We start from the raw sequence: 27,383 nt of genomic DNA on the forward strand, positions 1-27,383 counted from the left end.
GTTATAAATTATGAAGCATAGTTTTTGGCACTTCTTAAGAGACAAATTATAGCTATTAATATGTGTTACTTGGCTGGATAAATAGCACAGCTGTAGAGCATTTGCCTTGCATGCAGCAGACCTGGGTTTGATTCCTCTGTCCCTCTCGGAGAGTCTGGCAAGCTACCGAGTGTATTCTGCCCATGTGGCATAGCCTGGCAAGCTACCTGTGACATATTTGTTATGCCAAAAATAGTAACAACAAGTCACACAATGGAGACGTTTCTGGTGCCCACTCGAACAAAATGAACAACAGGAGGACAGTGCTTCAGTGCTACAATATGTGTTACTATTATAGAACACAATCTATTTTGTGTCAGAATTATTTGTGAAGGATTATGCCTATTAGTATATAGATTAGTTGAGTTTATGACTAAAGAATAAGTAGGCCACTTACCTTGAATATGGCTTACCAAGGTTCAATCCATGGCACCACCTATGGTCCTGTGAGCACAACCAGAGATGATCCTTGAGCACAGAGTCAGGAGCAAGACCATGAACACAGATGAATGTGGCCTCCAAATAAAAGAAAACAAAAACAAATCTTTGAGGGCAGGATTTTTGTCTAAATTTAGTTCAATATCTCACAAGATGTTGAGTAATTCTCTGACATGCATGGCTTGTGGCTTGTTTAACTTTTAGTCTGTAGTAATTTTATATAAACATATGAATTTATATATAATACTTCTGCGTTGCAATTAGCAGAACCTACATACTTTCAGTTTAATAATATAATGTGCTTGTAGCATGTCCTTATCACAATTTATTTTCTAAAAGAAATATTGTAGGATTGATGTAGGCAGGTAGATAGGGAAAGGCTCTCTGCAATGAAAAAAAGTCTCATAGAAGAAGAATTCTAGGACCGACCCACCCTGTGGAGACAGAGAATAAGGACTTGATAAGACCATTCCCAGATCCTGAAGATATGGGCCTCCTCCCCATGAAATTCCTCCTTTCCAAGAACCCCCCTTTCAATCTGGTTAACTCCAGTGACCCAACCCCAAGGAGATTCCAGGACATTCCAAGTCAGATGATTCTCGAACCCCCTTTCAATCCGGTTGACTCCTGTGACCCAGCCCCAAGAAGATTCCATAACATTCTGAGTCAGAAGGATCTATAAGAACCAGCTCGAGAGCCCACTTGGCGCTCTCTCCACCCTCGGAGAAGCCCGCGTTCCCTCTGGACGTGTTACTCTCTCTCTCTTACTCTCCATTCCCCTGCTTATCTGCTTATCCCTTTCTGTGCCTCTCCAAAAGCCTCCAAATAAAACCTGTTACTTCACTGCTCGTCTACTCCAGAAATTCTTTTCTGCAAGCGAGACAAGAACCCCAGAAACCCCGGGTAAGGCTTGGGACTGGTCTTTCCTTTCCTGCAAAGAGCAAATTCTCATCCCAGCTTGAGTCCGTGGCTCACCGAGCAACCGGGTGGTGGGGATTAACTCCCGTGCCGAGAAGATCAAGAGGACTTCAGGTGTGGCTTGACGGCCACCTTGTGGGGCTGGCGGGGCTCAGGCCCGTGCCGAGCAGGTGCTCACTGCAGACTTTACCGGTCCTAGCCTACCCAGGGTCCTGGGAGACAGAGGCGGGTGGGGAGAAAGTGACTGTCTTTCTCCTCCCCACTTCACATAAGTCACCCGTGGGGCCCACCGACATCAGGATTAGCTGTGGAAAATGAAAATTTAAATAAGAAACTAGTAAAGTTGAAAGTTCTCCTCAACAACTTTCTAGCAACAGCTCTCTTTTTAAAAAGTGAAAACACTATATAGTTTCTGTTGTCATAACTCAAGTGTGAAATTTATACCTTTTCATTTATGGCACTTCATTTCGGAGTTATCCAGGTCTTTATTTAAATGTATGAAAATTCCTTACTTTGGTCGGGGGGGGGGTCTTCTCTCTCTGGAGTAATTTGCATTCTTCTTATAATTAGTACTAGTGAATCAAGCTATTTTGCTTAACCTTCTGTCCTCTAAAATTATTATCTGCAATGAAAGACCAGAAACCTGCCTCCCTGACTTCTCCTTTTTCTGGGAAGAATATTACTTCTCCTCAGCCTGAGAACCACTGTTCCTGCAACATTCGGTAGTCTCAGGCCGTTTCCCCACTCCAGGGAGGTCGGTGGCGATGGTCAGGAGAAGGAAGGAAACGAGGGCCAGGCTGGTTGGTCTTAGCAGCAGTTTATTACATGGAAGAAGTGTATGTCATAGAGGCCCCAGGATCTCTCAAGCACGTGCGCACTTTGTTCTCTCAGTTTCTGTCCCCATTCTCTCAGACCTGTCTCTTTGGTTCTCTCAGCACATCACCCTGTTCTCTCAGGCAAGTGTTCCCCTAGAGAGCCCTGAAATCTCTCTTACATAGATCATGGTACCTCTAAAGGGCGCAATACAATGATGTCATCAAAAGGAGTTACAGAAAGAACATTGAGGAGGCAAAACATACATTGTTTCTTTACATCTGCAGGCCAGTAATTTTGGCCTCCAGAAAGAAGATACCAAACCAAGACTGAAACCTTTCACAAGCTACAAGCACTTGGATTTGCATCCCAAAGACCAGTCTGCTAGAGCTTGGAATCTACATCCCAAAGACAAGTATCTGAGCTTTGCATCCCAAAGACTAGCCTGCCTAGAGCCTGGAATCTACATCCCAAAGATCAGGTCTGGCTAGCACCGGAGATTACTAAGAGAAAAGGGAAACTGCTTCTTACTATATACTGAAATTATTTACTGAAGGCATTTTGAAGTAGAGAAATGTTCAGTCTCATCCAAGCTAGTCAGGACACACGGGAAAGCTGCTTCTAGGACAGATTCTCATTTAGCAGATCAACCGACCCTAGAGCAGAATTCCCTGGGTGTGTTTCTCCTCTCCTTGTCCGACCAACATATAAACATACATAATATAAATCATTTTGTATGGACACAGTAAGAAATACTTAAGCTTATAGAATTGTTCTCCTAGGGTCATCTCTATCTCAGACTAAAGTGCTCAGGCCAGATATCTTTCCTATTCTTAGCAGGGTCCTAGTCTCGTTGTTACTTTTGGATCATGATAGCGTTTGCCTATGATCAAATTCTTAACCTATAGTTAAGAATCGTGGCACCTTGGCCTGGCCCATCTCGATGCCAGGGTAGCACATAACTTACCGGCTTGCCCTGGTTCCATCCAGTTCCTCGTCGGGACCCTGCTTTTGGGGGCGCTGGGAAGGAGGGCAACTGAGGCTTAAGTTGAGAAAGCAGATGCCCGGGAGTGAATAATATTCAAAGCCAATTAACCCTTAAGTTATAAAGCATAATATTGTCTTCCTGTATCTATACAAAAAGGACATTGCATTAAACTATTCAAAAGACATAAGGAGAGGAGAAAGGCAATATTAACTTACAGTACAAGTTCAGTGTCCTAGAAGGATCTGACCTTTCAAATTGGTTGGGGAAGAGAGCACAAAGAAGTAGCTACAGACAAACATAGTAATGGTAATGACTCAGGAGCACTGTGACGGGTGCAACCCGACAAACCTAAGCTCCTTGTACTCCACCAACAGGGACCAGCACCCATACCCCGAGAATCAAGTGGAGGCCAAGAGGCAGTGTAAGATCCCTTGGGACCCGGAGGGAAATTCCAGAGCTAAACTCTGCTAATTAGTAACTCTTCCTTACCTGCCCCCTCCCTGGTAAACCCTTGAGATGTAAATTCTGTTTCCATTTGTTGACCCTTCCTTATTGGGATGTAAATTCTGAAACGATTTGTTGGCCCTTCCTCATCTGTTACCTCTGTTAGTAACTTTTCCCTTACCTGCCTACACCAGAATGCAGGAGTCATGAGCTGAAAATCAAAGGAAGCCAGGTAAACATAGAAGATAACCAAATGTCTGAGTTACCAGATACCCACTAGCCACAATACCTATGTACATAAATGCTGATCTTTGAATCTATAGGCTAAGGAGTGATGTACTTTTAAATGGATTGGTTAAGAAAGTATATGTTGTTACAAATCTATTGGCTATGAAATGCATGAGGTTTTCTGTAAGGGCCAGTGAAGTGAAGATCCCCTTTGAAGAAGTTCGGGGTCTTGCCTGATGGATTGACCCTGGCTAGCCAGTCTTACAATAAACCTTGCTTGCTTTTTGCAGTCTCTGGAGTCTCTTTGTCATTAAAGGGAGATCATGATCCACGTCCTAATTGAGATGATTGTCTTAGTGAAAGAGGCAGGAGTTGGGTGTCCACACCAGGCAGAGCTTGTGCAGACTTTATCAGTTATGACTTCCTTTGGTACTCACTGACCACATTGTGGTGAGCAAGCCAGGAATGAGGTAACAAAGTTTTGTGGTTGCCTCTTCCTGTTCTGTTGCTTCTTTTTGCACTTCAGATGGAATCCTTGGTATTACTTTCAAGGCACATTTAAACTTTGGTGCAGGTGGGAGGGTAATAGAAAAAAGAGGTAAGAAAATTTCAAAGGAGTCAGAATCTATGTTTTTTTTTTCTAACACAGAGAGCTTGAAAAAAATCTAGCATTTTTTTCTTTGAAACATACTTATGATTCTAATATAGGTAACTTGGTTACAGTAGTGTTAACTTGTATGATTTTGCTGAAGATTTTTACACCTCAGCAAGGTGCAAAAGCAGGTCAAGAAGTTGAGAGTCAGCTAAGTAGGTCTCTTTTGTTTGAGTCAACTCAGAGACTGTTGTGACCCCAGAGTGTTAAGGAAGTTATTAATTCACAATTTTCTGGTAAAAGTAATGAGTGAATAAGAAAAAAAATACTGTTAATTTCTTTTAAAAATGACTACATTTGTTGGGATCGGGAGTTCCCTGGCCCTGGGAGGCGCGGAGAGACCAGATAGACACAATTCCTGCAGGAGTAAAAACGGGGTTTATTTAGACCAGCATGCTGGGGCTCCGCAGCATACCCCAAAAATGGGCAGTGGCTGAGAGCCCCGAACTTCTTCAAAGGGGATCTTATATAGGCCTTCACTGGCCGTTACAGCAAAGCCCGCGCATTTCATAGCCAATAGATTTGTAACAACATATGCTTTCTTAACCAATCCATTTAAAAGTACCTCACTCCTTAGCCTATAGATTCAAAGATCAGCATTTACATACATGGATTGTCAGCACAAGCAAGGTTATAGCCAGAATCATTAAGCCTTAGGTAATCTCCCTTGACCATCCTCGTTTTGAGTTACCCAAGTCTGCAGGGTGCTTTAGTGAGACAATACATTCCAGGAAAGGGCAATTTCCCCCAACCACCCGCATCCTGAGTTATCCTTTACTCAAATCTGCAGGGTGCTTTACTGAGACAATACATTTCAGGGACAGTAAATCACTTTCCAAGTCCCCTCTCCCCCAGGTGCAAAGCAGCCAAGCAGTTTTACAGAAAGCAATGTTGCAAGTTAGCTAAAGTACACAAAAATTTGATGCCCTAATATGGATTCTTTCACATTCATTTGTGCTGCACAGAACTCAAGAGAAAGAACACTGCTTTATAGAAAAATAAATAGAATTTACCCATCTGAGTTCTGTGTTACAAAGTGTTTACCTTTAACATATTAATTATACTTTGAAGAGCATCATTCAAAACTCCACATAATTTTTCTGCCAATTATAAATTAGGAACAACACAAACTAAGAAGAAAGCTATATACATCACTGTGTATCAATGTAAAATAGACAAAAATTTAGTATAAAAATCAAAGATCCAATAAGGGCAGAGTTTTAATCAGTCCCAATATGGAACATTAGTTTCACTTATTTTTATTTTAAGAAAATATTATGCATATTTAAAGTTTACAACATTTGCAAAGATGCAAAAGCAAAAGCCTCTATCCCTCTCGGAAAGACTGGCAAGCTACCGAGAGTATTCCGCCCGCACGGAAGAGCCTGGCAAGCTATCCGCTGTGTATTCGATATGCCAAAACCAGTAACTACAACTGGTCTCATTCACCTGACCCTGAAGGCTTCACCGACATGGCAGCACTGAGAAGGATGAGAAAGGAGAGGCCGACAAAATCTCAAGGCCGACCTAGGCTGCCACAACGAAGGAAGACAAAAATGATCGTCTGTACTTTCAATGCACGTATGCTAGCATCAGATGCATCCATCAAGGACCTGATGGTACAAGCGCGAATGATCAAGTACAACATCATTGGTCTGACCGAGACAAGAAGGCACGAATCTCACCATGCTGTTTTCGACACTGGAGAAGAATTGTTCCTCGGAACATGCGATAAAAGAGGCGTTGGAGGCGTCGGTGTCCTTGTCAACACAAACTTGGCCAAGAGCATTGATTCATTCGAATGCCTAACAACCCGAATCGGACGTTTACATTTGAATAGATGTGGCTCACTGCCTGCAGTTTCTATCTTCGTTGTCTACGCACCAACATCTCATTATGATGAAAGAGAAATCGAGAAGTTCTACATGGAGCTAGAGAAGTTCTATAAAGAAGACCACACCTTCTACAAGATCATTGTGGGTGATTTTAATGCCAAGATAGGACCGAGAAGATCAGCTGAAGAACTTCACATCGGGACCCATGGCCTAGAATGGAATGAACAGGGTGGGAGACTGTCTGAGTTCATCATGTCGACCAAGACCATTCATGGTAACTCACAGTTCCAGAAGGCAGAATCTAAACGATGGACATGGGAGTCTCCTGGTGGACGATTCCACAACGAAATAGACCACATCCTATTCAATCGACGGTTTTGCCTGACTGATGTCGCTGTTGTCCCAAAATTTCGAATGGGATCGGACTACCGTCTCCTTCGTGCAAAATTCTACTTCACAGAGCGGGGAGAAAGGGCTGAAAAGTTCAAAAAGAGAACTCCCAGAATGACCACCAACTGGGAGCTCTTTGGCACTATTGCGGCAACATGGGAAGATGCCATTGTTGACAACATTTACGAGGAATACGATCGACTGGTTCAGCACCTCCATGAATGTGCGAGGAACGCCAAGAGAGAGATAGCCACAAAATATCGCCTATCTTCGAAAACTCTTGAGCTAATTCGCCAGTGTGGTTTGGCGCATGCCTCAGGCAACCGCAAGCTAACGTCCGAGCTCGCAAATCAGTGCAGAGATGCGATCAAGGAAGACCTCAAAGAGAGAAGAGCAGAAGTACTGGTAGATGTGGCAGAAGCCGGGAAAAGTATTCGTAACGCCCGCCTGTCCTTCGCCAACTATAAGACCAAAAAGACTGCCCTCCGACGTCCTGATGGATCCATCACATCCTCCAGAACGGCAATGGAGAAGATTATCCATGACTTCTACTCAAATCTCTTCGATAGCCATGTCCACTTGCCGACATACCAAATTCCACAGGATGGATATGTCGTTCCCAACGTTCTCCCTTCCGAAATCCGACATGCCATTTCGTCGGCAAAGAAACAAACAGCACCCGGCCCAGACAAGGTCAGACCTGAACACCTGAAGATCCTGCCGTCAGTACTCATCAATACACTGGCTCGGCTCTTCACTCGCTACCTGTCTGAATGCAAGGTTCTGTCCCAATGGAAAACCAGCAGGACCGTACTACTGTTTAAGAAGGGAGACATCCATAACATTGGCAACTATCGCCCGATCTGCCTATTGTCTGTCATCTACAAGTTGTTCACTCGAGTCATCCTAAATAGCATTGGCAGAACACTAGATGAAGGACAACCATGCGAGCAAGCAGGGTTCCGCAAAGGATTCAGCACCATCGACCATATCCACACGATAACCAAGCTCATTGAGGTTTCTCGGGAGTTCAAGATGCCGCTCTGTTTAATGTTCATTGATTTAAAGAAGGCCTTTGATTCTGTTGAGACGGAAGCGGTCATTGAAGCCCTAGCCAATCAGGCCATTCAAGCCCAATACATCAGGATCCTCCATGAGCTGTATTGCGGATTCACTACCAGGATCTCACCATTCTACAAAGAAGTGATCGTTGATGTCAAGAGAGGGGTGTGGCAGGGTGATACCATTTCACCGAAACTCTTCAGTGCCACCCTCGAGAACATCATGTGACGACTGGAATGGGAAGGAATGGGAGTGAAGATAGATGGTCGGCAACTACACCACCTCCGCTTTGCTGATGACATTGTTTTAATAACACCAAACATCAGCCAAGCGGCACAAATGCTGGCCGACTTTGACCGTGAGTGTGGAAAGGTAGGACTACAGCTGAATCTTACGAAGACAATGTTTATGAGAAACAGCCTTGTTCCTGACGCCCCATTCGCTCTCAATGGAACGACCATCTCCGAATGCAACAGCTATGTGTACCTAGGTAGAGAGGTCAACATGACAAATGACCTGGCACCCGAGCTGCGCAGGAGAAAGAGAGCGGCTTGGAACGCCTTCAAGAACGTCGAAGAAATAGCTAAGAGGATGAAGAACCTCCGGCTCTGGGCACATCTCTTTGATTCCACTGTTCTTCCTGCATTAACATATGCCTCAGAGACCTGGGCCCTACACAAACAAGATGAGAACGCTATTCAGGTCTCCCAAAGAAGAATAGAAAGAGCTATGCTTGGAATATCACGTTTCACTCAAATGAGAGAACGAATCCGGAGTTCTAACATCCGTCGACGATCAAGGATCAGGGACGCTGTCTCATATGCCAAGGTGTCGAAAATCAGATGGGCTGGTCACGTAATGAGATTTAAAGACAACCGTTGGACTAGAGCTGTTACTGATTGGATTCCACAGGATGTCAAAAGACCGCGTGGCCGCCCACCTACCAGATGGTCAGACTTCTTCGTCAAGATCATGAACGATGAGTTTGAGGCCCTTCATGTTCCCGGAGTGAACAGATGTCATTGGGCTACACTAGCACGCGACAGGGACAAATGGAGACATTACTGGCACCCGCTCGAGTAAATCGATGACTAACGGGAAGTTAAATGATTAAGTGATTAATTGAAATTTTACCCAGTTGTTTATATATAATTATAAAATAAATGTAAAAGTTTTATTAAGATACGGTTTTGAAATTATGGACATTATACCACTGGATAATGTTAAATTTACCCTCAAAATAATTGATTAAAATGTGAATTTTACCCTCGAAATAATTAATTGAATTTATATAACCACAGATAGTTAATAAGTTTGCTTATTATGTTACATTTATAGTAATATTTGACATCAGACTTTAAATTTTTGCCAAATTTATTATTGTGCAATGATATGATGCTTTCATAGTACTTTAATTTTTTGAATCTTTATATTTTTTTTAATTAGTGAAACACCATGAGGTACAGTTGTAGATTTACAAATTTTTTGCTTGGATTTCGGTTATACAATGATCAAATACCCATCCCTCCACCAGTGCCCATTTTCTACCACCATGGATAATATCCCTCCTCCCAATCTCCCCCATCCTACCCTGCCTCTGTGGCAGGGCATTCCCTTTTGTTCTCTCTCTCCTTTTGGGTGTTGTGGTCTGCAAAAGAGGCATTGAGTGGCAAACATGTTCAGTCCATAGTCTACTTTCAACATGCATCTCCCCTCCGGGGAGGATCCTCCAAACACCCTTTATTTGGTGCTCCCTTCTCTATCTAAACTGCCCTTCCCCCTTGAATACCCGGCTGGCCTCTAAGCTATGGAGTAATTCTGGTGTTGATCTCAGTTATTCTTGGGTATTAATCTCATATTTTGTTACTTTATGTCCCCCAGATGAATGCAATCTTTCTATGTCTATCACTCTCTTTCTGACTCATTTCGCTTAGCATGATACTATCCATGTTGTACCACTTGTATGTAAATTTCATGACTTCATCTTTTCTACGACCTACAAAGTACTCCATTGTGTAGATGTACCAAAGTTCCTTTAACCAGTCATCTGTTCTTGGGCACTCAGGTTTCTTCCAGTTTCTGGCTATTGTAAAGAGTGCTGCAATGAACAAATATGTGCAGATGTCACTTCGACTATATATTTTTGCCTCTCTGGGATATATTCCCAGGAATGGTATTGCTGGATCAAATGGGAGCTCAATTTCTAATTCTTTGAGAAACATCCATACTGTTTTCCAAAAGGGCTGAACTACTCAGCATTCCCACCAACAGTGAAGGAGTGTCCCCTTCTCGCCACATCCGCGCCAGCATCAGTTGCTTTTGTTCTTTTGAATGTGGGCCAGTCTCTGAGGTGTGAGATGGTATCTCATTGTGGTTTTGATCTGCATCTCCCTGATAATTAATGATGTAGAACATTTTCTCATGTGCTTTTTTTGCCATTCGGATTTCTTCTGTGCGAAAGTTTCTGTTCATTTCATTGTCCCATTTTTTGATGGGGTTGGATGTTTTCTTCTTGTGGAGTTCAACCAGTACTTTGTATATCCTTGATATCAACCCATTGTCAGATGTGTATTCGGCGAATATCCTTTCCCATTCTGTAGACTATCTTTGTATTTTGTTCACTGTTTCTTTGGAGGTGCAGAAGCTTCTTAGTTTAAGATAGTCCCATTTATCTATCTCTGTTTTCACTTGCTCAGCCATTGGCGTGGCATCTTTGAAAATACCATTAGCCTCAATGTCATGGATGGTTTTACCAACTTTTTCTTCAATGTACCTTATGGTTTCTGGTCTGATGTTGAGGTCTTTAATCCATTTTGATCTTACTTTTGTCCATGGTGTTCGGCAGAGTTCTGAGCCCATTCTTTTGCATGTAGCCATCCGGTGATGCCAGCACAATTTGTTAAAGAGGCTTTCCTTACTCCACTTCACATTTCTTGCACCTTTATCAAAGATTAGATGATCTTATGATTGAGGGGAGATGTCAGTGTATTCAACCCTGTTTCACTGGTCTGCAGCTCTGCCTTCGTTCCAGTACCATGCTGTTTTAATTATTACTGCTTTGTAGTAGAGTTTGAAGTTAGGGAGGTTGATTCCTCCCATTGTCTTTTTCCCAAGAATTGCTTTAGCTATTCGTGGGGGCTTATTGTTCCATATAAATTTCAGGATTGTTTGCTCCATTTCTTTGAAGAATGTCATGGGTAACCTTATAGGGATTGCATTGAATTTATACAATGCTTTCGGTAGTATTGCCATTTTGACAATGTTAAGTCTCCCGACCCATGAGCAGGGGATATCTTTCTATTTCCTCATGTCCTCTTTTATTTCCTGACGTAGCGTTTTGTAGTTTTCTTTGTACAGGTCCTTTACTTCCTTAGTTAAGTTGATTCCTAGGTACTTGATTTTCTGGGGCACAATTGTGAACGGGATTGTTTTTTTCATGTGGCTTTTTTCTCTCTCACTGTTTGCATATAGGAAAGCCATGGACTTTTGGGTATTGATTTTATAGCCTGCAACTTTACTATACAAGTATATTGTTTCTAAGAGTTTTTTGTGGACGTTATTGGGTTCTCTAAGTATAGAATCATATCATCTGTGAATAGTGAGAGCTTGATTTCTTCCTTTCCTACCCGAATGCTCTTAATATCTTTTTCTTTTCTAATTGCTATTGTAAGTACTTCCAGTACTATATTGAACAGCAGTGGAGAGAGTGGGCATCCTTAGTACTTTAATTTTTATTGTGAGACTTGTTGTTACTGTGTATGGCATATTGTATACGTCACAGGTAGCTTGCCAGGCTTTGCCATGCGGGTGAGATACTCTCGGTAGCTTGCCGGGCTCTCAAAGAGGGGTGGAGGAATCAAACCCGGCTTGGCCTGGCATGCTGTGCACAAGGCAAATGCCCTACCGCTGTGTTATCACTCCAGCCTACATATAAATATGAATATATCTGTTGTGTATTTTCGTAAGAAATCTTGAGAAAAATCCTTTTCTTCATTGAGGAGAAAAACACATTCTTCAACATTATTCACTAAAAATTCGCAGTTTTACATTTTATGATTCATTCTTGATGTACCTGGAATTGAGTGTTGTTTATGGTATGATATAGGGAATCAATTATATTTTTCATAGACAATTTTCAATTATATTTCCTATAGATAGCCAATTGTTCTTGCTGAATTTATTGAATAATCTATCATTTTAAAAATGATCTACAGTGACTGTTCTGTCAAATATAAAGTTTTTTACAGACGGGTTAAATTATTTCTATGCTATCTATTATTTTATAAAGTACACTTTAAGGAAATTGAATTAACATTGAAAGACTGTAAATATAATTCTTCAAAAGTGCCAACATTAAAATTAAGCTTCTTTCAAAAGTTAATATAAAGATATATATTTATGCTACCCATCTTAAAATATTAATAACAAGTGCTTTTTTCATATGTAATTTCTTCTTTCCAATTTTACATAAAAACTGATCCCAAGACAAAGTGAGTCTTTTCACAGCAATACGACTCACTTTGCCTTGATTTACATAGAGATGGATATGATAAATTAAAAAGCAACAAGATCTAATCTTTCCTTGATGAAAAAGTATATCAATACATTAAAAACACAAAGATAAAAAGATTCAATAAAAGATAGCAACTGTTTTAGATTTAATTTAGAAAATGAGATTCAGATATTCTGTCTAAACACATATTAGAAAACAACATAAGAACATTTAAAACATCATGTAAATGGTTCTTTGTACAATAAAACTGTTCCATCCTAAAAAAGAAAAAACACAATTGAACCCAGAAATCCATGCTTCAGAAATAGTATATGCCCATGTCTGTGGTCTGAAAGATATTTGGGTGGGGGGAAAGTGAATTAGAAAGGAATGTAGAATTAACAAAATACATTTTATTCAGGTACTTTGCATTAAAAAATTATAAAGCATTGGGGTTGAAAGTGACAGCTTTCTGTCCTTGGGGAGGGAGTTGAGTACACTGGTGAGGTACCCCTGAGTGTTGGAATTTCGTGCATGGGACACTCTTACTAACAGTATTTAAAAATCAGAGAACTTCATCTTTCAAAAGTCAAAAAAATAAAAATAAATTTTTTTCTTTTGGGGTCACACCTGGCTGTGCACAGAGGTTACTCCTGGCTCTTCACTCAGTAATTACTCCTGGCCGTGCTCAGGGGACCATATGGGATGCTGGAAATCTAACTTGGATTGGCCCCGTGCAAGGCAAATGCCCTACCCACTGCACTATCACTCCAGCCCTCAGAGATCATATTTTAAAGATTTCTTATCTTCAAAATGACATTCAATAATTGTATCTGTCTACCTCATATACAGAAAATCTTCTCCATAATAAAATACTGAAACTTTTTAAAAAAGAAAAAAGACTGAGCTTCTGTTCTAGAAAAGTAATAGTAGGTGGGACACATATTGAAGGATTAGTGCTATGGAATCCCCCAATAAAAGACACAAAATTGCTTCTTCCAGTAAGAAAATGTCTTTAAAATAGTATAATCATTTTATATAAAGCTACATGAATGATATAAAAATTATGAAGCATTAAAATAGTATAAATGGCTATTAAAGAAACAGTTACTTCTAACAAAGAAAAAATGCATTTATTATACTGCAATTTGCATTACAATACTTTTATTAAAATTATAAATTCCTAGAGGCTGGCATGATAGTACAGCAGCTAGGGCATTTGCCTTGCACGTGGCCGACCCGGTTTTGATTCCTAGCATCCCATATGGTCCCCCAAGCAGCGCCAGGAGTAATTCCTGAGTTCAAAGCCAGGAGTAACCCCTGTGCATCACTGGGTGTGACCCAAAAAGAAAAAAAATTATAAAATCCTAAATGAACTTCTGGTGGCATGAAAGATACTGAAACTTCTGCCTTATGTCTTTATAATTAATATATCCCAATTTTTATATTTTTATTTTATTAATCAGTTTAACCAAAAAATTAAGGGCTGGAGCAATAGCATAGAGGTAGGACATTTGCCTTGCACGCGGCTGGCCTGGCTGACCAGGGTTCGATTCCTCTGCCCCTCTCGGAGAGCCCGGCAAGCTACAGAGAGTATCTCGCCCGCACCGCAAAGCCTGGCAAACTACCCGTGACGTACTCTATATGCCAAACACAGTAACTACAAGTCTCACAATGGAGACGTTACTGGCCCGGTGGAGCAAATCGATGAACAACGGGAGGACAGTGCAGTGCAGATTTTATTAAATTAATTTTAACTATCTTTTGTGCAACAGATAATGGATGCATAATTTACATATTTTAATGATGAACATTTAGACTATGGTTTCATAATCTAGATGTCAAAATGTTATCTTTATTTAAAATTATAATATTCACTGATTGTAGAAAACTTTGTATTCAGTAAAACAGTAAACAAATAAAATTAGAAATGAAAAATGCATATCCGAAAGCAGTATGCATAAAATCCTGACAGAAGGCACAGATGTTAGTGTGCTAAGTGTTCTTCCTAATTGCAAGGAAACCTTTTCTCTTGGGCAAACCACTTTGACGCGTATTTAAATGTCTTTCATGTGGAGATACATGGGACAACAGAATCTGATTGTCAATTGCTCTAATCTGGGCAGAATTAAAGCTTATTTTATCGGTGATGCCAAAGATCTAAGAATCATTTCCTTGCCAATGTCGAAATTTGCCTAATGGCACTGTCCTACAGATGAACTAATAATGCAAGGCATTAAAAAAATGCCAGGCTGGAGCAATATTACTGTGGGAAGGAGCTTGGATGGCAAGAGGCTGACCCCAGGTCAAGCCCAGCATTCCATAAGGTCACCCTAGCAGCACCAAGAATAATTCCTGAATATAGAACCAAGAGTAACGCATGACATTTCTGGGTGTGGCCCCTAAATAACAAAAACCAACCAACAAACAAAAGTAAAGAAAGATGTCAGGTAAACATATATGTGGAAGGGGACATCACATGCTTAAACTGACTGCTGTTGGTTTTGTAAACTTTACTGTGGAAAGAAAATAAATCCTGGAATGTATGTGATCATAGGAAAAAGTACACTGTTTTAGAGATTCCTTGTTTGTCATTTCCTTCCAAATATGCATAAGTGAATTTGGGTGGAGCCAGAAGAGGTAAGCAATGAAATTATTCACATTTACCTTTAAGCTCGAGCAAATCGACGATCAACGGGAGGGCCTTTACCTTTACCTTTACCTTTAAGCTGTGAGCTGGAGCAATAGCAGAGACAATAGGGCATTTGCCTTACATATGGCAAACCCAGGTTCGATTCCTTGGTCCCTCTCAGAGAGCCCAGCAAGCTACCAAGAGTATCCCGGCCACATAGGCAGAGCCTGGGTAGCTCCCCATAGCATATTTGATATGCCAAAATCAGTAACAAGTCTCACAATGGAGACCTTACAGGTGCCCGCTCGAGCAAATTGATGAACAAAAGGAGGACAGTGATACCTTTAAACTGTGATGGCACACAAGATAATATTTTAGATGGGATTTTCTATAATCAGTTAAACCATTCTTTGGTTCACTTTTCAAAAACTATGAATAAAATCTGTGTTCACCAACCTATATTATTGAGTTTATTAGGAAAACCTATGTGTTTAAAATGTTACGCATAAGAATATTAACTTCTTAAGCATATGTAAGTAAAAAATACATATGTTTATGTAAAAATGACAGCAATGTAGCACTGTAGCACTGTCCTCCCTTTGTTCATCAATTTGCTCGGGTGGACACCAGTAACGTCTCCATTGTGAGACTTGTTGTTACTGTATTTGGCATATAGAATAAGTCACGGGGAGCTTGCCAGGCTCTGCTGTGTGGCGGGATACTCTCGGTAGCTTGCCAGGCTCTCCAAGAGGGTTGGCGGAATCAAACCCAGGTCTTCTGCATGCAAGGCAAACACCCTACTCGCTGTACTAGGGCTCTGGCCACTCCCCTCTCCCTCACGCGAACATATAATCACCAAGATACTAAAGATACTTCAACTACTGCCATGTTATTTCTTTTGCAACCAGTTTTCCTGAGCTCTAATTGTTATGTAAGTACCATTTTTCTCACAATAAATCTGACATTCTATGTCCAATGGAAATTGTTATAAGGGACACTTCACAGCCAATAAAAATTCTCATCGAATCATATATCACTTGATCACTTGACATCCGTTACTCATCAATTTGCTCAAGTGGGTGCCAGTAACATCTCTATTCTTTCCAGTCGTGTGCTAGTGTAGTCCAATAGAGTCTGCTCGCTCTAGGAACATGAAGAGTCTCAAACCGTTCATTCAGGGTCTTGACGAAGAAGTCTGACGATCTCACAGGTGGGCGGCCACATGATCTTTTGATCTTTTGAAGTCCTGTGGAATCCAAGTGGTAAAGGATCTAGTCCAGCAGTCGTCGCCAAGTCACGTTACGTGTCCAGCCCATCTGATTTTCAATGCCTTGGCAAATGAAACAGTGTCCCTGATTCTTGATTGTTGACAGAGGTCAGAACTCTGGATTCCTTCTCTCACTTGAGTGAAGCATGATACTCCAAGCATAGCTCTTTTGATTCCTCTTTGGGAGACCCGAATAGCATTCTCATCCTGTTTTCATAGGTTCCAGGTCTCTGAGGCATATGTTAATACAGGAAGAATGGTGGAGTCGAAGACTTGTGTCCAGAGCCGGAGGTTCTTTGTCCTCTTAGCTATTTCTTCAATGATCTTGAAGGTGTTCCAAGCCACTTTCTTCCTCCTGTTCAACTCAGGTACCAGGTTGTTCGTCATGTTGAGTTCTCGACCGAGGTACACTTAACTGCTGCAATCAAAGATGTTCCATTGAGAAGGAATGGAACATTAGGAATAAGTTCTTTTCCCATAAACATTGTCTTTGTGGGATTCAACTGCAGCCCGACCTTTCTACACTCACTGTTGAAGTCGGCCAGCATTTGTGCTGCTTGGCTAATGTTTGGTGTTATTAGAACGATGTCAGCATCAAAGCAGATGTTGTGTAGTTGCCAACCGTCTATCTTCACTCCCATTCCTTCCCCTTCCAGTTGTCGCATGTCATTCTTGAGGGTGGCACTGAAAATTTTTGGTGAAATGCTATCACCCTGACAAACCCCTTTCTTGACGTTGGTGATCACTTCTTTGTAGAATTGTGAGATCCTGGTGGTGAATCCGTAATACAGCTCACAGAGGATCCTGATGTATTGAGTTTGTATGTCCTGTTTGGCTAGGGATTCGATGACCACTTCCATCTCAACAGAATGAAAGGCCTTCTTTAAATCAATGAACATTAGACAGAGTAACATCTTGAATTTCCAAGTAACTTCAATGAGCTTGGGTACCATATGGATATGGTCGATCATGCTGAATCCTTATTGGATCCCGACTTGCTAGCATGGTTGTCCTTCATCTAGTGTTCTGCCAATGCTATTCAGGATAACTCGAGTGAACAGCTTGTAGACAACGGAAAACAGGTGGATCGGGTGATGGTTGCCAATGTCATGGATGTCTCCCTTCTTGTACAGTAGAAATGTCCTGCAGGTTTTCCATTGGGACTGAACTTTGCATTGACAGGTAGCATGTGAAGAGCCGAGCCAATGTATTGATGAGAACTGGTGGCAGATTCTTCAGGTATTCGGGTATGACCTTGTCTGGGCCGGGTTCTGTTTGCTTCTTTACCGACAAAATGGCGTGTGGAATTTCGTAAGGGAGAACGTTGGGAAGGATAGATCTATCCTTCAGAATTTGGTTTGTGAGCAAGTGGACACGGCTATTGAAGAGATCTAGTAGAAGTCATGGATAATCTTCTTCATTGCCCTTCTGGAAGATGTGATAGATCCTTCAGGACATCGGACGGCAGTCATCTTGGTCTTTTAATTGGCGAAGGACAGGAGGGCATGCTTTTCCCTGCTTCTGCCACATTGGCCAGCACTGCTGCTCTTCTCTCTTTGAGGTCTTCATTTATTGCTTCTCTGCAGTGCTTTGGGAGCTCAGATGTTAGCTTGTGGTTGCCTGAGGCTCTCGTCCTGCCATGTTGGCAAATGAGCTAGAGAGTTTTTGAAGACAGGCTTCTTATTTTGGCTTTCTGTCCCTCGGGATTCCTCGCACAATCATGGAGGTGCTGGACCATTTGATCGTATTCTCTCTCAATGTCATCAACGAGGGCTTCTTTTCATGTTGCCTCAACAGTGCCAAGAGATCCCAGTTGGTGGTCTTTCTGGAAGTTCTCTTCTTAAACTTTGCAGCTCTTTCTCTCCGCTCCATGAAATAGAATTTTGCATGAAAGACACAGTGGTCCGATTCCGTTTGGAATTTTTGGACAACGGCAAGATGGGTCATGCAAAACTGTCGATTGAACATGATGTGGTCAATTTCCTTGACTTTGGGAAACTATCCACTGGGAAATTCCCATGTCCAACCGTTAGATTTGGCCTTCTGGAACTATGAGTTACCATGGATGGTATTCGAGTTGATGAACTCAACAGTCTCTCACCCTGTTTGTTCAATTTTAGGCCGTGCGTTCCGATGTAGAGTTCTTTGGTCGATTTTCTTGGTCCTATCTTGGCACTAAAATCACAAACAATGATCTTGTAGAAGGTTCTTTATAGAACTTCTCCAGCTCCATGTTGAGCTTCTCAATTTCTTCTTCTTGGTAATTGGATGTTGGTGCACAGACAATGAAAATAGAAACTGCTAGTAGTGGGCCACATCTATTCAAGTGTGGTCATCCGATTTGGGTTGTTAGGCATTCAAATGAATCAATGCTCATGGCCAAGTTCATGTTGACAAGGACACTGACTCCACCAACACCTCTTTTGTCGCATTTTCCAAGGAACAGTTTTTCTTCAGTGTCAAAAATGGCATGATGTGATCAATGCCTTTTCATCTCAGTGAGATCAATGATATTGTACTTGGTATCATGTGCTTGCACCATCAGGTCCTCAATGCATGCTGCCCGAGCCAGATAAATACCTCATGGGCTGACCTCCACTACCTCCACTACCCAGTTGCTGCCACACCCCAGGCACTCTCCAAACTCATCATAAGACACTTAATACCCATTTTTCATTATTACCGCACCATATTTTATGGTGTTCAAATAATAGTTTGAACTATGAGAACACCTGCAAGGGCGATCAGAAGCCACCTTAAAAGCTCCTATCTCTCTTGGAAAGCCCAGCAAGCTACCAAGAGTATCCCGTCTGCACAGCAGAGCCTGGCAAGCTATCCATGGCATATCTGATATGCCAAAACCAGTAGATACAATGGCTCTCATTTCCCTGACCCTGAAAGAGCCCCCAATACTGCAATGTTAAGAAGTATGAGCAAGGAGAGGCTGATAAAATCTCGGGATCAAACTAGGCTGCCAAAATGAAGAAGGGCTTAAAATGACAGATTCCTAGTAAATGAAGGATACAAATGCCTTAATCTGTGAGCTGGAGAGACAGCAAGGAAGCAAACAAACAAACAAAAAGAAATGCGGATCTTTGCATCTGTGTTCATCAGGGATATTGGCCTGTAATTCTCTTTCTTTGTGGTATCTCTGTCTGCTTTTGGTATCAGGGTAATACTTGCTTCATAGAAACAGTTCAGAAGTGTTTTAGATATTTCAATTTCGTGGAAAAGCTTAAAGAGGATTGGGAGTAAGTCGTCATTGAAGATTTGGAAGAAGCATTTTATGAATTCAATGCAATCCCTATAAGGATAGCGATGACATTCTTCAAAGAAATGGAGCTAACACTCCTGAAATTCATATGGAAAAATAAGCCCCCACGAATAGCTAAAGCAATTCTTGGGTAAAAGAAAATAGGAGGAATCAACCTCCCTAACTTCAAACTCTACGACAAAGCAGTAATAATTAAAACAGCATGGTACTGGAACGAAGGCAGAGCTGCAGACCAGTGAAACAGGGTTGAATACACTGACATCTCCCCTCAATATATGATCATCTAATCTTTGATAAAGGTGCAAGAAATGTGAAGTGGAGTAAGGAAAGCCTCTTTAACAAATTGTGCTGGCATCACCGGACGGCTACATGCAAAAGAATGGGCTCAGAACTCTGCCGAACACCATGGACAAAAGTAAGATCAAAATGGATTAAAGACCTCAACATCAGACCAGAAACCATAAGGTACATTGAAGAAAAGTTGGTAAAACCATCCATGACATTGAGGCTAATGGTATTTTCAAAGATGCCACGCCAATGGCTGAGCAAGTGAAAACAGAGATAGATAAATGGGACTATCTTAAACTAAGAAGCTTCTGCACCTCCAAAGAAACAGTGACCAAAATACAAAGACAGTCTACAGAATGGGAAAGGATATTCGCCGAATACACATCTGACAAGGGGTTGATATCAAGGATATACAAAGTACTGGTTGAACTCAACAAGAAGAAAACATCCAACCCCATCAAAAATGGGACAATGAAATGAACAGAAACTTTCTCAAAGAAGAAATCCGAATGGCAAAAAGGCACATGAGAAAATGCTCTACATTATTAATCATCAGGGAGATGCAGATCAAAACCACAATGAGATACCATCTCACACCTCAGAGACTGGCCCGCATCCAAAAGAACAAAAGCAACTGATGCTAGCGCGGATGTGGCGAGAAAGGGACACTCCTTCACTGTTGGTGGGAATGCTGACTGGTTCAGCCCTTTTGGAAAACAGTATGGACGATTCTTAAAAAATTAGAAATTGAGCTCCCATTTGACCCAGCAATACCATTCCTGGGAATATATCCAAGAGAGGCAAAAAGAGGCATATAGTCGAAGTGACATATGCACTTGTTTGTTCATTGCAGCACTCTTTACAATAGCCTGAATCTGGAAAAAAACTGAGTACCCAAGAACAGATGACTGGTTAAAGAAACTTTGGTACATCTATACAATGGAGTACTATGTAGCTGTTAGAAAAGATGAAGTCATGAAATTCACATATAAGTGGTACTACATGGAAAGTATCATGCTAAGCGAATTGAGTCAGAAAGTGAGGGATAGACATAGAAAGATTGCATTCATCTGGGGGACATAAAGTAACAAAATAGGAGATTAATACCCAAGAATAGCCGAGATCAGTACCAGGAGGATTACTCCTTAGAGGCCAGCTGGGCATTCTAGGGAAAAGGGCAGCTCAGATAGAGAAGGAGCACCAAATAAAGGGTTTTGGGAGGATCCTCCCAGGATGGGAGGTGCATGTTGAAAGTAGACTATGGACCGAACATGATTGCCACTCAATGCCTCTTTTGCAGAGCAAGACACCCTAAAGGAGAGAGAAAACAAAAGGGAATGCCCTGCCACAGAGGCAGGGTGGGATGGGGGTGGGGGATGGGGTTGAGGGAGATACTGGGATACATGGTGGTGGAGAGTGGTCACTGGTGGAGGGATGGGTATTTGATCATTGTATAATTGAAACCCAAGCACAATAATTTGTAAGTCTACAAATGTATCTCATGGTGTTTCAGTAATAAATATATATATAAAAAGAAAGAAATGCTTTAGTATTAGATTTAAACAGAAGCATTTAAAATGCTTTGATTGGAACTGGAGAGATAGCACAGCGGGTAGGGTGGTTTTTTTGCACGTGGCCAAACCAGATTCGATCTCTGGCATCCCATATGGCCCTCCAAGCCCCACCAAGAGTAATTCCTGAGTGCAAAGCCTGGTGTAACCCTAGAGCATCACTGAGTGTGACCCAAAAAGCTAAATAAATAAATAAATAAAATGAATTGAGTAATGAAGATGCTCAGAGTTGGACATAGAAAATTGTATTGAAAAGTAGAGACAGTAACTGTTCAGCCCAGGAGGAATTTGGTATAGACCTAAATTAAGTATGGCTCCTTTTGTGGGAATTCCCTAGGAAAAATGGGTCTTTGTCTTATAAAACAAAATATTAGAAGATTTTTATTTGTTTCCCAGAGATGGCTTGTTAGTTTAGAGCCCATTTGTGTTACTAAACTAAGATTCACATCTCAATTGCCCCTAAGGCTGAGGGGAACTGTCTGTGTATTTAAGGCCTCTTAGCTTCCCTATTTGACCATCTGCCTGGGGATAGCCCAATATCTCAGTCTCCTGTGAGCCCAAGAGCCTTGGGCAGATTTTACCTGAGTTGGATACAGCTCAGAAATTTGTAGGAATGTTTAAAATGTAGAGTGGAGGCTACTAAAGTGGAACTACTCATAGAAGCTGGAAAGGGGAAACTGAGGTTTCCCTTTTTTTCTTTTTTTTCTTTTTGAGTCACACCCAGCGATGCACAAGGGTTACTCCTGGCTTTGAACTCAGGAATTATTCCAGGCAGTTCTGGGCAGTGCTGGGAGACCATATGGGATTCTGGAAATCGAACTCGGGTCAGCTGCGTGAAAGGCAAAAGCCATACCCGCTGTACTATCGCTCCCACCCCAAGGCTTCCCTTTTCATGCTAAGCACAAGGCCCTAAATTCATGTGCTGAGGCCATCCTGGTATGCCTGTGGACTGAGATTTCCAGTGTGCAGTCCAAAGAAAGGCGTTAAAAATTAAATATAGGAAAGGGCAGTATAAAATGTCTAGTGATTTTGTAGTCAACACTTTAGAAGCAGGACAGTGAAGCAAAGAAATTAAAAGGAGAAAGAAGAAGATGAGAAATGGAAGTACTAGGGAGCAAGGGTCAGGGCTTTGGTTGTACTAATGATATGGGTAGAGTGGTATCGCAGACACAACGCTGCAAAGGAGATCTAAGCTGCAACCACTGAACTTTGTAATGTGCCTGCTAAGGTGCACTTGTGGGGTGGGTCTGGCATATGGGAACACTGCTGGAGGGAAATTGACTCTGGTGGAGGAATTGGTGTTAAAATACTATATGCCAAAATCACAACTATCAATACCTTTGTAAATCATGGTTCTTTAACGGGGGTGGGGGGCATAAAGAATTAAAAGGAAACAATGCTTGTGGGGTGCCCCAGCTGCCTCATGTGACCTGGGGAGAAGAGAGACGGAAGCCTTGAGAAGGGAATCTCCAATTGCTTTCCTCTATGCACCTTGATTTCGAGAGTCAGCTGTGGGCCTTGCTCTTTGCAGGAAAGTAAAGTGAGTCCTAGACTCACCAGGACCTTTGCCTATCAGCAAAGAACGTCAGGAGGAGGAGTGAAGAAAAAAACAGGTTTTATTTGGGAGTTCTGAGGAGGCAAGCAGGTAGAGAGAGAGAGAGAGAGAGAGAGAGAGAGACAGACAGACAGACAGACAGACAGACAGACAGGTAGGCAGGCAGACAGACAAAGACATGGGGAGATGCTGGCAACAGATGTTCTTGACACCACTTCACAATGTATTCAGGCATTTCCTTTCCTTTGTTCAACTGGGCTTTTATAGAGTTTCTTCCAAGCTTCCCCACGTGGGGTTTCTAAATAGGGAAGAGTCCATTGCTAGGTTGGTTGCCAAGGGGCAAGCGTTTTGGGGTAGTTGAGGGTCTTCCTTGATAGTCCTTTCTTGGCCTTAGTTCTGCTGGATTTTCTATCAGGGGGAGGTGTTCCTGCCTTCTCAGGGTCTGTGCTGGCACCAGGTAAAGGTTACAGCAGGCCTTTGTTAACTGTGTTCACAAAGTGGGTTTTTATTAACAGCCTTAGGGCTAAATGATTTTATCACTCCCAAGAACTCAGTGCCATAGGGTGCCCTTCCTTATGTACCTGCTTGCTTGATGAACTAAAGCAGCCACAGAAGGCTAACTGCAGTATGATCCCACTTAAGGAGGTTTCTGAAATGTTCAATCATATAATGGCTTTCATGGAAGGTCCTAGAGAGAATGCTGTTTGTCAGAGATGGAGGGAAGAGACTATGTTGTTAGAGGATATAGAGTTTCACTCAGGTAGAATAAAGGGGGCAATTCATTTGGAAATTGTTGGGAAGGTAAGCTCTCTCCTGTTTCATGACAAAATAGAAGTAAATAAAATGACATTTATGTGTTAGGCACTCTGATTATTTCTATTGTATATCTCTGGTGTGGGCTGTGACAAAGCTAGTGGCAGTGATTTATATTTTTACTGTTTTCTTTCCACACTTCTGAACATTTTGATATATTTAGAGGAAGATTTATTTTTAATAAAATAGGCCAAACTTTTAATAAAGAAATGAGCAAGGAAAGTTCTTATATAGATAAAAACATAAAAAGAAAGAAACAAAGCTGAACTTTTACTGATAAATGCTAGAAAATTTTTCTTTGATTCCAAATAGCTAAATGAATACGCTTGACTCTTAACTATTGAACTAAAATTCTAAAGAAAAAATAATGTGTCCTAATACAACAAGATTAAAAGTGTTGTCAAATCAATTGTTGTAAAATGTAATATTAAGAGACAATATTTTTATCTGAGCTGCTGAAAAATGAAAAGAAAATAATTAAAACAGTATTCATTTTAATATGAATTTAAAATACGAAGCTCAACTGCTGCATGGTGCATTAAATGCTGATGACTTTCATCTATGTACTATTCCAAGGGGACTGATGCAATTATTTAATGCTAATTTTTTTTATCTTCGTTCAGTGAGATAGGAACTGCTAATTGGGAGAGGCTGGAGTTACTTAGGAAGTAGCTCAAAGACAAATATTTAATTGGCATTAGATATGATGGTAAAGTGTATAGAGGTTTTCATCACTGATGTATAGAGGTTCTCAGCATTGATGTAGAGAGGGTCTCAGCTCTCTACAAAGTAGCAGCTAAATCAGGTTAGTCAAAGGTTCACATCAGGAAATTTAATGATGAATAATTAGGTGGCTTACTGATGCTGATGATAATAATTACTAACACTTCATGAACATTTACTTTATGTCAAACACTGTGATCAACTTTCTACTGATTCCAAATCTTACTTTTAATCCTGTTCACAGAAGAACTGTGGACTATAGAGATAAAGTAGCATCCTGACCTTATTTAAGCAAGTAACAGTGGAGTGGAATTTGAACCCAGTGGTTATTGAAGCCACAGATACTTTTCTTTGAATACTTTCATTATCAGAGAATTACTGAATATATTTAAACAGATTACTTAACTGATCTGTGACTTATTTTTCTCATCATTCAAATGGGAATAAACATAACAAATCTATGTAAAGTGCCTTTAAAAGGAATCCATAGGATGATATGTGACTAACACACAGAAAATAGCAGTGAATTATTCAGGTTTGTTGCTAAATCCAAGGCTAACTAGTGTTTTAAAAATGAGAGAGCCTTTTGGCATCAATTTGACACAACTTGAAAAGGTCTTTGTGACGCTACAAATACATCCAACAGTAATAATCGAAAGCAATGAGCTTTAAAAGCAAGTTAATTAAAATAATAAAAGCCAAAAGATATAAATTGGTGTTGCTTGTTGAAAATTAGTAAAATGTTAGAGATTTTTATTGTTCATTTTATGATTATAATTAGCCAGTTGGCTTGCAAATGATTCTGCTTTATAGAAAATAACCAAATAAAATGTGTAAGCTATTTATTATTCTTTTCATGAGGTATAATAGTTTTATTTACAGAAATATTAAGGGAGAGAAAGATAAAGAGCAAGAAAGAGAAAGCACTACCCAACTGTACATTAATGTAATATAGGTAATACCTGACTACTGCTTTTCTTGGCTTAGGTTCAGGATACAAACTAAAGAACTGTAATTCCTCTTGGCAGCTTAAAATTTTTACTTATATTTGATTAAAAAGAACTAAAGCATTAACTGTTGCAAAGAAAGAAAAGGAATATTTAAGCTTTGGAAATATTTAATGTTTATGTTGGTGGGAAAAAAGAAAAGGAACTAAAGTATTCATTTTTACAAAGAGAGAAAACAAATATTCAAGCCTGAGACATTCAATGTTTATATTGAAAAAATAGAAAAGTAGAGAGGAATGAAACCCAAATTGTGGAAGACTGTTTAGGAGTAAGTTATAGGGTTCTCTTTATTTGTCGTGTCAGACAAAAAAGAAACAATCAAGTAGCTAAGAAATAATAGGGTTTTAAAGCTTTTATATCTGAATACCATAGCAAAATATTTGGTATATTTAGTGTTAAATGAAACTAGCATGCTGAATGGTGGGTTTTAAAGGACTAACACACACTGTCACGAAAATACTCTCCATTTTTTTTGTCCTGGCCTACCTGCAAATACTCATTAAAGAACCAGTTGACCATGACTGTCACAAAACAGTTGTTCTTTCCTCAATTTACTAAAATAAAATAGACTTCCTATTTGCTTGTTTTTCTAAGGACTTTTAACAAAGATCATAAACTTGGTGACTTAAATGGAGAGATTTATTCTTTCAGGGTTCTGGAGGCTAGAATTTCTAGATCAAAATATCAGCAGGGGTTTTTTTTAATTTATTTTTTTAGCTGAGGTTTGAGGGAGAATCTGTTCCATGCTTCTCCCCTCACTCTGGTGATTTTTCTCAAACTCTTGGCTGGTAGACGTATTATCTATTCCCAGGTCTTCCCTTAGTGTGTGTGTGTGTGTGTGTTTTGTCCCCAGATGTTCCTCTTTGGTTTTATTTATTTTTACTATTTTTGGTTTGGGGACCACCACACCCAGTAGTGCTAAGGGTTTACCCCTGTCTTCTGCTCAGTGATCAATCATGACTGTGCTCAGGAGACCATGTATGGTGATACGGATCAAACTGGGGTCAGTTTCATGCAAGACAAGTGCCTTAATCACTGCACTATCTGTTCAATTCCCAAATTTTCATTACATCAGTCATACTGCATAAAGGCTTACTCTAAGACACCTTACCATAACCACTTATAAATATCCTAACTCCAATTTGTTTCTCAAAGTGATCAGAGAAAAACTACTTTAGACTTTGTGGGCTGCAATTCCCTAGTTCCACTATGAAACTATTGTTTAGAACGAAAGCAGCCATAAACAATATGTAAATAAATGTAGGGCCAGAGTAAGGCGCTTGCCTTACATGAAGCTGACCTGAGTTCAGTTCCCAGCTCCATATATGATCCCCTGAGCACTGCCAGCAGTGATCTGAGCACAGAACTAGGAATAAACTGTATATGGCACCACTATATATGGCCCCAAAAGAAACAGCAAAAATTTTATGTATCATGGACCCTGTAGTGCCAGGGATTGAAGTAGAGTTTACAGCAGGCAAGTCATGTTAACCTGTATGCCATTTCTTTAGACCCACACATGCTGATATTTCTCTAAAATTGTACATTATCCAGAAATGAATTTTCATTTACTGCCTGAATATAAAAGAATTACTATAAAAGTTTATATAATTCCTTATCTAATGACATGGTACATTGTCTTTGACCAAATGAAAAAATGGAGGTACAAGAATGGGCTCATGGTCATGAAATTCCCTGATCTTACTATATATTCATCACCCAGAAGCAGTTGATCTGATAAAATATTACTTAGAACAGTGGCCTGTTCAATTTAGTCACGAACCCAATGATAAAAATAGCACCCTTTTTTCAGTGGATTTTTATTCATATACAATAAATAGAAGATCAGGGTATATCTTAACATCTTTCTATGTGTCTATCCACACCCATCATCAAAGTTTCAGCATCATCCTCCACTAAAAAGATGTCCATATGCGTTCTTTCCACTCCTTCC

General features: G+C 40.6%; 1 protein-coding gene across 1 annotated transcript in view; it reads left to right on the plus strand.

Moving 5' to 3' along the window:
• Positions 1-3,505: 3,505 nt before the first annotated feature.
• Positions 3,506-27,383, plus strand: part of LOC130039258 (mitochondrial import inner membrane translocase subunit Tim23-like) — a 164,704-nt gene continuing 140,826 nt past the window's right edge. Inside the window, 3 exon segments of the mRNA XM_056131105.1 lie at positions 3,506-3,617; positions 4,395-4,466; positions 4,577-4,675. Of these exon segments, the coding sequence (XP_055987080.1) occupies positions 3,506-3,617; positions 4,395-4,466; positions 4,577-4,675 (283 nt within the window).

This window comes from Sorex fumeus, unplaced genomic scaffold (assembly GCF_029834395.1).
Source record: "Sorex fumeus unplaced genomic scaffold, SorFum_2.1 ptg000086l, whole genome shotgun sequence".
NCBI classification, from domain to species: Eukaryota; Metazoa; Chordata; class Mammalia; order Eulipotyphla; family Soricidae; genus Sorex; species Sorex fumeus.